The following is a 14,569-nucleotide window of genomic DNA, read 5'->3' as shown; positions in this document are numbered from 1 at the left end:
AGCTGTTTGGGGTTTCTATTTCCCCCCTTAGAAGTTGTTTTTCCCCACATATTTATTTCATACCTCTGCAAACCTTGGGGTTCCTACAAGTCTGCTGATATTGATACTAAAGAAGGCTCTGCCCCCAGTCCCTGCCAATCGCACCCGTCTTGGCAATAGAATACATTGGAAGAGGAAGGCAGTTGGTGGGCAGGTTCAAGCAATAGGAGGTCATTAGTATTAATATTATTAAGATTTATATCCCACCCTTCATCCCAAAAGTTTTCAGAACAATGAGCACCAATCCATTTAAATAAAACAAAAGGCTAGCAAATAGAAATTTGAAATCTCTTTCCAGTACTGGCTTTCCAGATGGTTGAAAACATGGCTGATTATATGAGGGCTTCATAAGGACTTATGGGGTGTGTTTTCCTTCAACGTTCAATTACAAAATATTGATTAGATTAAAAAGAAAAGTCTTGCTTGCATTCCTGGTGCAATCTCACAAAGAAAACCAGAAGGCATTCCACTTCTTCTATATTGATAAGCAGAAGTGTTTTCATTTTTGTGGTCAAAATCCTCTTACAGGTGGATAAGAAGTTCAAATATTATTATGACCGCAGAACAAAGTTAAAAGGGTTTGTTTAAGAGCAAACCCAGTCATGGGAGCAAGGACTCGAAACCAAGAAAAGGCTGGTAACTGATACTGTACTTGTTTCAAGTTTTAGGGGCCTTGTTTGGACCAGTTTGAGAGGATCCATAGCAAAAGTTCTCCAGTTGGGCTTCCAACTGTGGGTCTAACTTGGCAGCATCAGACAAACTATTTAATTTCCCATAAAGCCTCAGAGTGACACTACATTGCAAATATTGCAAGAAAGATTGGCTGAGGACTGTCCTGTTGGAACTCCCGAAACAGGTAGAGATTCAGCAAGAATCATTCCTGCCTTCCTTTAGATGTCTCCTAAAAATGCTATTATTCAAGGAGGCCTTTGCAATGTTGATTTCTTCTTACCAGCTATTATTATGTTGCCACTGGTGTTTTATTATCATTTTGTATGCTTGTATTTTTTTATGAAAGTGCAGTTTATAAATATTTACATAAAAATAATATTGTCTAGAGTGGATGGGCAACCTTGTCTCTTGGTGAGTCTGCTTCCTTTCCACAGAGCTGGAGTTAGCTGAAATTAATAACACCCATGATATACTATTAGCTATAGTGTTTCAGGAAAAAAATGGACATTTCTTTGAACTAGGATAACCTGGCTACCAGCATTGCACAGGATTGTTGCTTGTTGCAATTTCTTGGATTAGTACCTAGGATAACACTCTCACAAGACTGGTGGGTTGCTTAGGCACCTTGTCTTCATAACTTGTTCAGCATTCAAAGCCTTAAGTCTAAATCATGTCTTTGTTTAACCCAATGACAAAATAATTGCTTAATCACTAACACATCCTGCAACAGATTTTTCTCCAGGAAACGCAGTGTTCTAAACCTCTACACGAAGTCCAATTTCAGCAAATGCTGGGGCTCTCAGAAGAAACATATATCATAGGTGCTGAGACTAAAAGCATCACCTGATGTTCTTCATTCATTAATGGAACTAATTCATTCTGTGATGTTGATGAAGTCTGAAAAGCACACCCACCAACACTGAAAATATGAAAAGAGGAGCAAGCCACTAACACCTCCATCATAATTACAAGTGATTACTGCCTAATTCCAAATTATGCATTTGCTACATTTGGATGTCGTGCAAAAACATAGCATGCATCTATGGGCAACAAAACAAGTTGTGGTTAATTTAAATCTAAAGCAGAAGCAGAAGTTTTCAAAGTCCTCTTCACAGCTGGGCTGCAGGTGGGAGAGAAATACGGTACATGAGCTTATTGTGGCTCATTCTCATTACATGAAACTATGGCTTTTCCATTGCCTAATCTCAAGTCTGTATTTATTTGCTCTAAGCATAACAGCATGCCCTGCACTATTCTCAAAACCAGTAAAATAATTGGTCATTTAGTTGCCTGCCAGTTCAAACTGAGCTTCACCTTAAAGTTCACATGTGTGTGTATGCACACATTAGACACACAGATACATCCATGCCCTTAATTCAGAGAGGTGGATTCAGACTTAGTCAATTGGATACAACACAGAGATGTTAACTTCCACAGACCTGAAGCATGTCAAATGTCACAACTCACACTAACCGGATATCAAGAGATGTGCCCGTAAAGGGGGGGAAACAGTAGCAGAGTTTTCCCAGGGACATGTTAGAGAAAACAGGGGCTGTCCCTGACCAATAGGGACGGTTGGAGTATGTATGCAAATTGGCCCAAGAACTTGCATAATCATCTCTAGGAAGCTTCATGTTTGCCAAACTGACCGAACAACATGTCATCGTGAATTAATCTCTTGTTACTGATGAGCTTTGCTCTCTGAAACCAAGTACAAGGGAGAATGGAAATGCAAAATCTGTGGGCCTGCTTGAGGCGCACCTTCCAGGGGGGAAATCTCAACCCAATAAAAATCTCAAGTTTACATGCTCAGGCCTTGCCCTGTAGGGAGAAAAGCAACATTGAATCCAAGCTCTGCTGTATGTATTTCAACATAGGTAAAGGAGCACAGCTCACTGGCAGAGTGATTCCCAAGTGAACCCCCAACATCTCTAGCCAAAGAAGGATCAGTGTGAGCAGGGCCAGCCCTACCATGAACAATGTGAAGCTACATAGCTCAGGCAGCAGGCTGGGAGGCACAGCGGCTTGTGTTCCTCCATCCCTCCATTCAGCATATGCTGCTGCTGCCTACCCAGCTCACCTGTCCACTAGCTGCGAAGCAAAGTAGTGATGTGGGCACTCCAGGTCTTGCTTAGCACCTGTGCCAGTTTTCTGTAATAGCAGCAAACTACTATTTAACATTATATGAAAAGGGGGGGAGCAGTTTGCCACCATCACGGTGATGGCACCGGAACGTTCCTGGTGACCTTTCCCACAATGCCTCAGAGGAAAGGGTAATCAGAGTTTAATCACTAGGTGGCACTTGGCTTAGAATTCAGGCATGTCAAACATGCGGCCCTCCAGATGTTTTGGACTACAATTCCCCTCTTCCCCAACCACTGGTCCTGCTAGCTAGGGATCATGGGAGTTGTAGGCCAAAACATCTGGAGGGCCGCATGTTTGACATGCCTGGCTTAGATGCATCTGGGAGGAGTAAGGATCTCCCTGTGTCTATAGCCCTCTAGATCAGGGGTAGGCAACCTAGGTCGTTTAACTGGCCCATGAGCCGCCCCCCAACCAAGTCACCCGCTCAGCAAGCCCCCGCACACTGTGCTAAATCAGCGTGGTGTGACACGGCACGGGGTCTCTGCGGCAGTGGAAATCGCGTATGTGCATGCACAGATGTCAGAAATCGTGTCTGCACAGACACCGGAAATTGGGGGGGGGCAATCCAGCCCATGGAGGGATCTCCGCTGGAGTGAACTGGCCCAGGCAAGGTAAACCTTGCTGACCCCTGCTCTAGATGTTGTGGAACAACAACAACAACAACAACAACCATATATGACCATTTGCCAGGCTGCCTGGCACTGAGAGGCACTGGCCTTCCCACAATACCTGGAGGGCCACAGATTCCTCAACCCTGATATAGATCCCATATTTATTGTAAGAATGGATATATACTGGAATTCTAGCAGCCCAAAATACTTAAAAGCTGTCCTTAAGATTCTTATTCTGCAAACAGGGGCAGGAGGAAAGAGTCTAGCTGTTGTGGAACTGATTTCACCTGGGGACAGAGAAAGACATAAACCACCAGTATTCACATATTTATTTCTCAAGTGTACAGATTGCTTCATAGCGCAATAAGCTGACCCTGCTTAGGCAATAACCCACTCTTAACTGCATAACGTGATAATTGATGGTGCTGCTAGCAAATCTGGAAAAGCAAAAGATGTAACACCTTGCACTTATACAAAACAGAAGCCAGATATACCCATCCACTTCCACACAGACTCTCCAATAAACACTGACAGTGTTGGATTTTGAAATTGGAAGCTGCAGTTGTGACATCATTAACAAAGCTCTGATCGCTTATTCAGCGGAAGAGGTATAGTACTGAATGTATTCAGTGTTGCCAGTGGATGAGATATTTCAAATGATGTCATGATAAACTGACAACTGATAAGCTGAGATGCATGTTAATGGCAAAAGAGAAGTTGAAACAGAGTTGAATCTGGGTGTGCCTCAATGGTTAAAGTGAGGCATTCTGCTCCACCCTGTGTTACTGTCCTACCTCCAGAGCAAACAAACACTGACACAGCAAATACTCCCAAATACAAAAAGGTTTCCTCAGACAAGGAGCTCCATTAACCCCTTTGCTTGTATCCTCTACATTCCCATGTCAGTCACTCAAGGAAACCGATGAAAGGAATTGATTCTTCATGCAACATATCACCAGAGTGATACTACTCCACTACCCCAAAATGTGGCAATTGCCACTAGCTTGGATGGCTTTTAAGAAACAGAAGGATCCAACAGTTTTATGGGAGGCAGGAGACTGTTCATTCAACCATAGGAATGGCTACATAGCGAGGCAGTGGACTCTCCCTTCCTGGGTGTCATCAGAGATTGGAAAGCTTCTCTATGGTTGGTCCAGCTATAGAGCTCCTACATTCAGCATACAGCTGGGATAACGCCCTGCAGGGCACCCTCCAACTCTACTGTTCATTCTGTGGGGCTTCTGTACATGGGGTGGTGCTGGTGGGCCACCAGTCTTTCACCTCAGGCAAAAAAAATAAATCCTGGGCCCAAGAGAGCATCTGTCTGGCCATTGTTTGAAACAAGAATGCTGAATTAGATGGACCTCAGTCTGAGCCAGCAAGACAATTTATTCCTATCACAGAATGGTGTCAACATAATAGGGAACCTCTGTGTACAAGTAGAAGTGGGGTGAATGGCTATTTAAAAACCAGCAGTTAATATATAACCACCTTCTGTGTGTACTCAGCACATAACAGTTACATAAATCTGAGACATATTTGTGACAGCCAGAAGGTGGATCATAGCATGGAGGCTATGGTCCATGGGGTCACGAAGAGTCGGACACGACTAAACGACTAAACAAGCATGGAGGCCTGAGGCAAACTTGCCAACACAAGCTTTTAGGAAAGTAGCTTGACTGGGCCTTTCAATCAATCACCAGAGGCAATGCAGGAATACCTCCAGGTTCCCAGGCTGGGAAAAGTTTGTAATCGGTAAAATGGTTTGCATATGCACACTTTTATCAGGCTGCCGCTATTGACATGAAATTAGACAAGCAGAGAGCCCTTAAGCAAAGAAAGGGGGAACCAATGGTGGGACCTGTTAGATTAGGGATGGGGAACCTGTGGCTCTCAAGATGCTCTTGGACTCCCAACTCCCAGCAGCCCCAGCAGCTGACCTAGCCAATGGGATGCTGGGAGCTGTAATCCATTAACATCTGGAGGGCTACAAGTTACCCGTTCCTGCCTTAGATAAAAAGTGTGAAAACTCCACCAGACTGTGTAAATAAAAATTGGCAAGTACGCTGACATTAGCCTTTTGCCCAGACTTCCTGTATTTACATCTTTAAAGGCATGGGTGGGTGTTCAAAAAGATAGAGGTCCATTTAAGATCTTCCTCTTTCTGTATAATCATTGACAAGGGCAAGGACAGAAAGTTCTCTCTCCTTTTCAAACGGTGAAAGCGGGCAAACAAATGCATTCCTAAAATGAAGCTGGGTCATTTCCGTTTGGGCTTCCGCACCACCTGCAGCAGCTCAACCTACACTAAAGCACCTGTTCCCTGTAGCATTTCTACCCTGGATCACTTCAATATTTTAGACTGCTCCACACATTGTATATATGAAGGGGTCCTGACATAGTTACTAGGGACAATGATCACACTGCTGACCTCACCTCTGAGTCACATGGCTTCCTTTGGCTCACCTCTGATGTCCACGCATTGGTCATGGATACCAGGAGGAGGAAAGCCAATGCATGCACACCTCTCTATAAGATTTCGTGAAAGCTGGTTGTTTGATTGCACAGGGTCCAGCTTCCAAGATAATCTATGGGTGTAGGCTTTCCCTCTGCGTCTGTCAGATGCTGGGAAGGGGCGAAGCAGGGGCAGTGGGTGCCGTTGCGTCCTGCTCATGGGCTTTCCAAAAAGATATGGCCAGTTGCTGTTGGAAAGAGAAATGTTGGAGCATACAAGCCTGGGGGGGGGTGTCAGTGCAACATGGCTCTTCTTGAATTCCACTGTGAGAAAGGTCACTAGGACTACTGCTTCACAGATAATAAAATAAAATAGTGAATGATTTGTCATAGGCCACCCCGAGTATGTCACACACAATTCACCAGAAATCTTTGCTTTTTAACTTGTAGAACTATGCACCTTTCTCTCTCCGTCTCTTTCTTACATGAGATTGTTTTGCCAGCAGTATCTGGTTGATACTCTGCTCTATAAGTGTTAGTATGATCACTTGCCAGCTGTTTCAACTGAGCAATGCAAATAAGAAAGTCAAACAGAATTTGAGCAAAGCTTGTTTTCCTTTATGCAGGTTTTCTTTTTCTTCTAAATGTGGGGAATGCACTCAACGTTTCATTCCCACCCATTGGCACATGCACTGTCCACGTGAGGATGAAGACTGGTCACAAATGTTCATAGCCCTTTCATTCTCCAGAGTCAATTTCTCACTTGCCTGCATCTAAATATATAGCTGCATACTTAGTAATAAGGAAGTCACCAGCTCCAGCTTATTGCTGATGAGTGTGTTTGCACATCACGGTGAGCTACTGTTCATGCCTGTGATTAATCATTCAGCTATCTGCTCCAACAAGCGCAGGGCTGCAATGAATGGCACCTCTTGCCTACATTTGCCAATGCTTGAAAGTTAATGCAAGATAAGAAAATGACTACACATGATTTACTGTAAGAGGCAGGTTGGGATGTTTTTTTCCAGACATCAGGATTGCTTCTGCTGGATATGAAAAGACTCTGCCCAATCCACAGCAAGAACACCACCTCTGCCATTTGCATCACTTCAGTTGGCATATACATGATTCTAATGATATGCAAACAAATCAGCCTAGATTACTTTTCAACATGATCCTTGCTAACGATTATGTATGCAGCTGAGTGGCAAAAGCAAGGCTTTGAATGAGGTTCAGCTGACTGGCAGTTATGACAACTGCCATTTAGCTTTGACAGTTGTCAGCCACGATGATCATGTCAGGTGAATGACAGGCAGATAGCCTCAATGTTGTCTGGGTGTGAGAGATAAGGATCTGGCCCACAGATGTGATCCTGTTCCCACCCCTGCTGTAGGGCATGAAAAAAATCAGATGAAAATTGAAAATGTTAAAATTTGAATTTTTCCAGAAAACCCACATCAAATCTCTGTGGCTGAGCAGGGATTTGAACTTGGGTCTTCGTAGTTAAATGCTCCAATACAGCACATGGTGGCTAGAATGTTGTCCCCAGGTTCCACAACTCTCATGAAGAAATAGCAGAGATTGAATATGCGAAGATGGTGAAACTCTGCCTCTGCCTCCCCCAATTACTAGAAAATAACATCTGCCCAGGGCTGAGGTTGGATACATTTTCCTACAGGGGAATGTCCCAGCTTCTGCCAACCTAGCAGTTTGAAAGCACACTAGGGCTAGTAGATAAATAGGTATCACTGTGGTAGGATGGTAAACAGTGTTTCCGTGCACTCTGGTTTCCATCATGGTGTCCCGTTGCACCAGAAGCGGTTTAGTCATACTGGCCACATGACCTGGAAAGATGCTCCCTCGGCCTTAAGCAAGATGAGCGTCGCATCCCATAGTCGCCTTTGAGTGGACTTAACCATCCAGGGGTCATTTACAGTACCTTTACCTTTACCTACATCTTCCTAGACCGAAGTGCTTTCTATGCAGGAATTCTGATGTTTGTACCACTATTTAAAATGGAAATTGTTCCCTATCTATATATTATTAGGTCTGATGATATGTTACATAGAATAATTGTAAATGGACAGAGAGTTCAGTCAAGCACACTTGGCAGCACTTACATAACTTTCTGATGAGGCACCTGATGAAACCTGTTGGGAGCTCACAAAATGAGCTGCCAGAGTTTCAGAAGTGCCCTAAATTTAACCTGGGTAATCTGATATGCAGGGAGAGGTTTACAAACCTTTTAAGTACTCACCTGGGGCTAGCTGCTGTATTGTCAGGCTCTTAGCCAGCTGAAAAATGCCCTAATCTAAAATGCCTTATCGTGTTTCCTTTTGAATAGCTTTCCCTTTACAAGCCTGGGGCCAGCAGTTCCCTTTATTAGCTGCTTTTAGCTAAAGTTAACTCAAGTTTCAGACCAGCTTCACAACCCATCAGAGTTAGGAGAATGTTTGAGGGGAAGGGGTGTTCGCACTGTGATCAAGTTTGCAAGCCGTTTTACGGAAGCTATAGTTGTGATCCACATCGTTTATTTATAACCCATCTTTCTTCCATGGAGCTCATCCTGGCATTGACCAAACCTGACCCAGACTTGCTTAACCTCAAAGTGGAGGCTGCATCATGGAGTTTCAAACATCCCCCGACTGGGACACAAGAAGCCACCTTTTACAGAGTCTAATAATTTGTCCACGTTTCCCAGTAACATCTCCTCTGACTGGCAGCAGTTCTTCATACAGGGTCTTCCCCCCCCCCCCATACACACAATAAACCTGACCAGTTTAAGTGGAGATGCCAGGGATCGAACCTGTGTGTCTCTGCATGCAAAGTTAGTGCTCTACCCCTGACCTACAGTTGCATCTCCTGGGCTCAGCTTTAAGCCCAAGTGTCCCTGCTGAAACGGCTTGTGGATCCCACTGCATGAGGGCTAGTCTAGAAATGTAGGCTGCAATGCTTTAAAAAAAAAAAAAAACTGCTTGCACTAAAGAAATCTTTACTTTAGTTCGCTAAACCACCCACTTGGTTTGGTCTGGAAACTGCAGACATGCTTTAGTAAAAAATTAATCTGACCTGGCTTCTGGAAATCCCTGCCAAGTTTATTTTCTGCAAGAGGTGGTGGTGGAGACAATTTTACATTTTTAAAGAGGCTGTGATTCCCATCTAAAAGTACAAGAGTAGCAAAGGGCAGAGGTCACTTCTGTATCAGATTCTGATAATTAGAACAGTCTCCAAAATGGGAGGAATACACCATGCCATCCAATCTGTTAAAGAGGTTGCTTACTACTTGTTTTCTTTCTTAGATGTACCTAGTGCTGGAATGTACCAAATTAGTACCTAACTCTGCAGCCATCTATCAAGTTGTACCTATTTGGATGGCATAATAACAGCTTCCTTGTTTTATAATAGGATTGAATAAATCCTACTCTATAATGAGTTTCTACCTTCTGAAAAATTGAGGGCAATAGATTTGTCTCTCTCTCACACACAGTTTTGAAATATAAAACTATGGGCTCTCTAGTAAAGGTAAAGGGGCCCCTGACCATCAGGTCCAGTCGTGTCCGACTCTGGGGTTGCGGTGCTCATCTCGCTCTACAGACCGAGGGAGCCGGCATTTGTCCGCAGACAGCTTCCGGGTCATGTGGCCAGCATGACAAAGCTGCTTCTGGCAACCAGAGCAGCGCACGGAAACGCCGTTTACCTTCCCGCCGGAGCGGTCCCTATTGATCTACTTGCACTTTGATGTGCTTTTGAACTGCTAGGTGGGCAGGAGCTGCAACGGGAGCTCACACCGTTGCAGGGATTCGAACCGCTGACCTTCTGATCAGCAAGCCCTAGACTCTGTGGTTTAACCCACAGCGCCACCTGGGTCCCTTTTATAAAAAGGCTCTCTAGGCATTAGAAAAAAATACATTACGAAGCTAAAAGTTGCAGTCCTATGTACACTTAAAAACTGGGAGTAATATAGTTTGTTAATTTTATTGTGATAAAATAATAATAATAATAATAATAATAATAATAATAATAATAATAATTATACCTCACCCATCTGGCTGGGTTTCCCCAGCCACTCTGGGCAGCTTCCAGCACATATAAAAACATCAAACATCAAACATTAAAAACTTCCCAACCAATAAAAACTGGGAGTAGGTACTTTTGAGTTCAATGTGAATAACTTCCACATAAAGACAAGCACTAACAAAAATAGAAGGCAGGATTTGGTTGGATACAAACAAATAATTTTTTCATTGGTAAATGTTAGCAGTTACTTGTGTAAGGGTATAGCCAGGATTTTTGTTAGGTGGGACAGAGCTTTTGGTTGGGGGCGGGGAGAACGTCAGTTTGCTATGTATTTTTATTGAATTTTATTTATTGGGGGGCAGGGCCCTTCCCTGTCCCCCCTTGGCTATGCCTATGTACTTGTGGCTACAATCCTATATATGTTTACTTGTGAGAAAGCCTCACTGAACACAGTGGTACTTATTTTTGAGTAAACATATGTAGGACTGTGTCTCTCTGTATTTCCTCTGATAAGAGCTAACAGCTGTTCCCACCATAAAAGTTCCCTGCTGGGGACATCTGTCCCTGTTGAATTTTTGTATGTATGTCCAGACACTACTGTATTATGGACAAGGTAGCCCTGCTAGGCAAAATGGTAGCAACTCTAAAGATTATTCACGCTCCTTCTAGAAGGCAGCAATGTCTCCAACAATTCCAGCAACTGCTAATTGCCCTCTCACCGTCATTTATGTTTCCATAAGATAACTACTGTTATTATCAACTTGCTCTAGGCAGATAAGCAAATACATTCAACCACACAATGAAACAGCTATTCAAATCCCCCAAAGACTCCCCACCCCACCTGTTATGCTTAGCTTTTACTAGGAGAAAAAAAACACCCTTCAAAAAGCCAAATCAAAGTTTTGACCATACTGGACCATAACCGCCTCCCCTGGCTTTCCAAATTCCTGGCGGAGCCAAGGGTTCTTCAGGTCATAAAGTATAGATCGGGGTGGCAGGCAGATTCAATCGCGCTGCGCCTTGCCTACGGAGCGGCGGCGGGAGGGGGGGGCGTGCGCTGCCTGCCACCCACCCATCTGTCCGCAGGTCAGGTCGCCGCGATGCTTTTGCCTCGACTTACCTTTCGAAAGTAGCAGTCTCCCCTCTGGTCCGCCGCCCGGCAGCCCGAGGGCAACAACGCGTCCGTCATAGCCAGAGCAGCAAAGTCCGGGGTAATTCCCACCTCGCCCTGCGATAAGAGACTAGAGTCGCTGCGCTTGCCTTGCTCGCGGAGTCTGGCTCGTCGGCGCGGCGCGGCGCACCGTCCAGTCGATGAATGTCTGAGAGAGCCCGGATCCCTGCTGCACTCTCGATCCCCTCGCCTTCCGTCGCTCCTCCTCCTCCTCTACCTGGGGAAGCCCACGGGAGATCGGGGTGGGGTGAGGGAGGGAGAGACCGCCTCCTCGGATCTCCTGTGTATTTGTGGAGCCAGGCGGAGTCCGCTCCTAGCAACGGCGCTATCAGGACAGCTGAGCCAACCCTTCGGAGAGTCAATAGAGACACCTCGGGGTGTGCAGGGAGCGGCAGCTTTTCTTCTCTCCCTAACAGCAGGCAGAGGGAGGCTCCTCAGCTGATGCGCCAAGGAGAGTTTTTACCGAAAGTGACGCTGATTCAAGCAGCCGATCTGCCATGGAAAACTTAGGGGGAAACACCAGCCAGCAACTCGATTCCGCAACTCCCCAAGCAACACTGTTTGTGTCCTCCTGAAGTCTTCTGAAGAACCAGGTTGCCTCCAGACTGTCAGTATTTTGCAGGAGGGAGTCAAGCACGTGCTGGATATTTAGGCGGGCACAGTTAGAGTGAATGGCAGTGCCCCCTCACCTTGGAGTAAAAAAATCCACTTTTTAAAAAATAGTGATGTTTTACAGCTTGGAAAGTGATGAGGAAAGGCACTGAAAAGTGTAAGATGAATGAATGAGGAACAGGGAGGTGAGGCGTGGTATAAACACTCTACAGGCAAATCAGGAGGAAGGCTCCTTGTCCAATAACTCCATGCAAACAAATCAGAACAGACGCTCAATAAAGGCCCAGAGATAGACTAATAATCTGTGTGTAGGTCTTGTGCAAGCAAATGAATGCAAAATAAAAAAGGTCCCCTGGAGGAAAACACCCCCCCCCCATGTCTGTGTGTGCAAGGAAAAACTCTCTGAAGATTTGCTTGCATCTGAAGGGGATGTCCACAATGCCATCCCCAATGCCTGTGAAGATAACACTAACAGTGGTGGGACCTGCCTAGCTGTCAAAGGTGGGCTGTGGCATCAGCCAGAGGGGATGAACCAGGAGAGGGCAACCAGCAACTGCACAATAAGCCAGGAGCCAGGGCCAGAGCAAGTCAAGAACAGCACATGCACCAAAACTTACCAACCAGACCAAAGACTGTTTATGTATGCCACTGTGGCGGCAAGAACATTAATAGCCCCAAAGAGGAAATCACAAGAGATACCTTAGATAGCAGAGTGGCAAATGAAAATGCTAGACTGTATGGAAATGGCCAAACTGACCTACAGAATCCGAGACCAGGACGATACGAGATTTCGAAAAGAGTGGTGTAAATGTGTAGAATACGTAAAAGACAACTATAAATATATGGAGACACTAGCCTAGCGGGATTGAAATAAACCTTACATCCCTGATGTTAAATAAAATTTAGGAAATACGCGATTGGGATGGAGTAATTTACCTGCTGAGGGGAGGAGGGAAGTCAAAGCTTGACAAAGCTACTTGCTGTACAGTTGTCAATTATGTTTTGTATGAAGTTGAACAATTGGAAAAAGAAAATAATAAAAATTTACTGTTAAAAAAACCCAAAAACTTACCAACCAAAGCAATCAAGGCTGGCAAAGTTCAGTAAAACCAGTGTGGACAGATACAGTCAGTCGGGGGTTGGAGTGCCTTTTCCTGAGGAGCTGCCCACAGATCCAGCCAATTGAGGGTTTTTTCTTTTTAGAACAAAGTGTTTTATGGGTTGTTTTTTAATCACACAATAAGCAAATGTGTCAATTTATTCCTACTCTCTGCTTCCTGCCACTTAACCAATTCCTGATCCACAAACGGATGTATCCTCTTTATTTCTTGACTGTGCTAAGCTTACTCTGGTCTGGATTATTTGGTGAGGTATTTTGTTGAAAATAGTTTTGGCATCACCTGTTGCCAAGTTCCTTGGTTGTGAATTCATGCGGAAAGAGTTCTCCATATACAGTACACTTTTTGTTGTTATTTGGTCCAGTTTTTTGTAGAATGAATCATTTTATGAGTAGACAGCTACAATCATTGAAGAACATTAATTCTTAAATTAATTCAGAGCAAGCTTTGCATCTTTGGCATGGGTAGGCAATAGCAAGTGGCAGCTGTGTGAATCAAAGGAAAACAATTAGTTGCCAGGAAACTCTTCCCTGCTGGAAGCTTTCCTCTCCCTGGTGTTTTAGAGCTGCTTCTTTTGTCATCATTTTGTCTCTATTTCTGGAGAAGAATTTTATTTCTATTGCTTCACTTTAACTTCTGCAACACAAGAGATAATGTGGTCACTATGGCTCATTACCCTTCCCTCTTTCATGACTGAGTCATTCTCCATAGCGTGGGGAGCAGCTTCAAAATGCTGTTCATTCACAAAAAAAGGTCTCAGGATGAATTGCAACAGACTTACACCCAGCATTCTTGAACACCCAGTTGTGTTCCGGTCAGTGGGAAGTACACAGTGATAGTCTATAAAAATAGAAAGGCACGTAAGAAGGCTTTTACAACAACCATGGCAAAGATGACAAGTGCTATTTTTGTAGTGTTATTATTGGAAAAACCCAAGCCTACTATTCTAAAAAGCTGTGAATTTAATTTTCTATTCATTTTAAAATAACATCAAGGCAGAGCCGTAGCTACAGGGGTGGGGGGTGGGGTAGCCAGTGGGCTTCAAGAGTACTTCAACAAGTTGGGCTTCAAGAGTACTTCAACACAGAACCCATGGCCTGTACACCGCCTTGTTGCACAGGAGGAGGGAACAAGGTCAAAATTTGTTGCCCCACCCCCACCCCATGCTGCTTTCCCAAAGCCAGGTAAGGTGCCAGATTTTAGAAAGGAGGCACGAGGCTCTGGCAGAATTATAGAGCCCTACCACCTTCTTCCTAATGCTGGGAAAGCACTAACTAGGCTTTGGGAAGGAGACTGGAGGATCCTGTCAGAGCCCTCATGCCTCCTCAAATGCTCCGGTGGGCTGAAACAAAAGGCCTTGAGGTGGGCCTTGGGCCACATGTTGGACCGCCCTGTTTAAATGTAGCACATCAGAATCAAAAGGCCATATAGAAATTAAATCAGTCAATAAGTGTGCACAGGACTGCCTAAATTAGTTGCTACTGGGCACAAGAATTATTGATTATAGTGGTTCCTAAACTCCCCCCACCCCCATGAACTACTTGAAAATCATTGAGACATAATGTGCTCATGGCAGAAATTTGCTATTTTTGGCAAAAGCATTATTAGTCATCTGTGATAAATGTTTTCATCTAACAGACTAGGCAGGAGATAGATGATAGATAGATGGATGGATGATATTTTCTGTGGGTAGAACCCTCGTAATCTCAAGGGTCAAGGGTTCGAGCTCC

At 44.4% G+C, this 14,569-nt stretch overlaps 1 protein-coding gene across 1 annotated transcript in view; it reads right to left on the bottom strand.

Moving 5' to 3' along the window:
* RHPN2 (rhophilin Rho GTPase binding protein 2) overlaps window positions 1-11,457 on the bottom strand; it is a 44,504-nt gene extending 33,047 nt beyond the window's left edge. The window contains exon 1 of the mRNA XM_035117952.3: window positions 11,059-11,457. Coding sequence (XP_034973843.1) covers window positions 11,059-11,127 — 69 coding nt within the window. The 5' untranslated portion in view covers window positions 11,128-11,457. The remainder of the gene's footprint in view (window positions 1-11,058) is intronic.
* Window positions 11,458-14,569: the final 3,112 nt, after the last annotated feature.

This window comes from Zootoca vivipara, chromosome 6, assembly GCF_965207765.1.
Source record: "Zootoca vivipara chromosome 6, rZooViv2.hap1.1, whole genome shotgun sequence".
NCBI classification, from domain to species: domain Eukaryota; kingdom Metazoa; phylum Chordata; class Lepidosauria; order Squamata; family Lacertidae; genus Zootoca; species Zootoca vivipara.
This window is presented reverse-complemented; position numbering and strand designations above follow the sequence as displayed.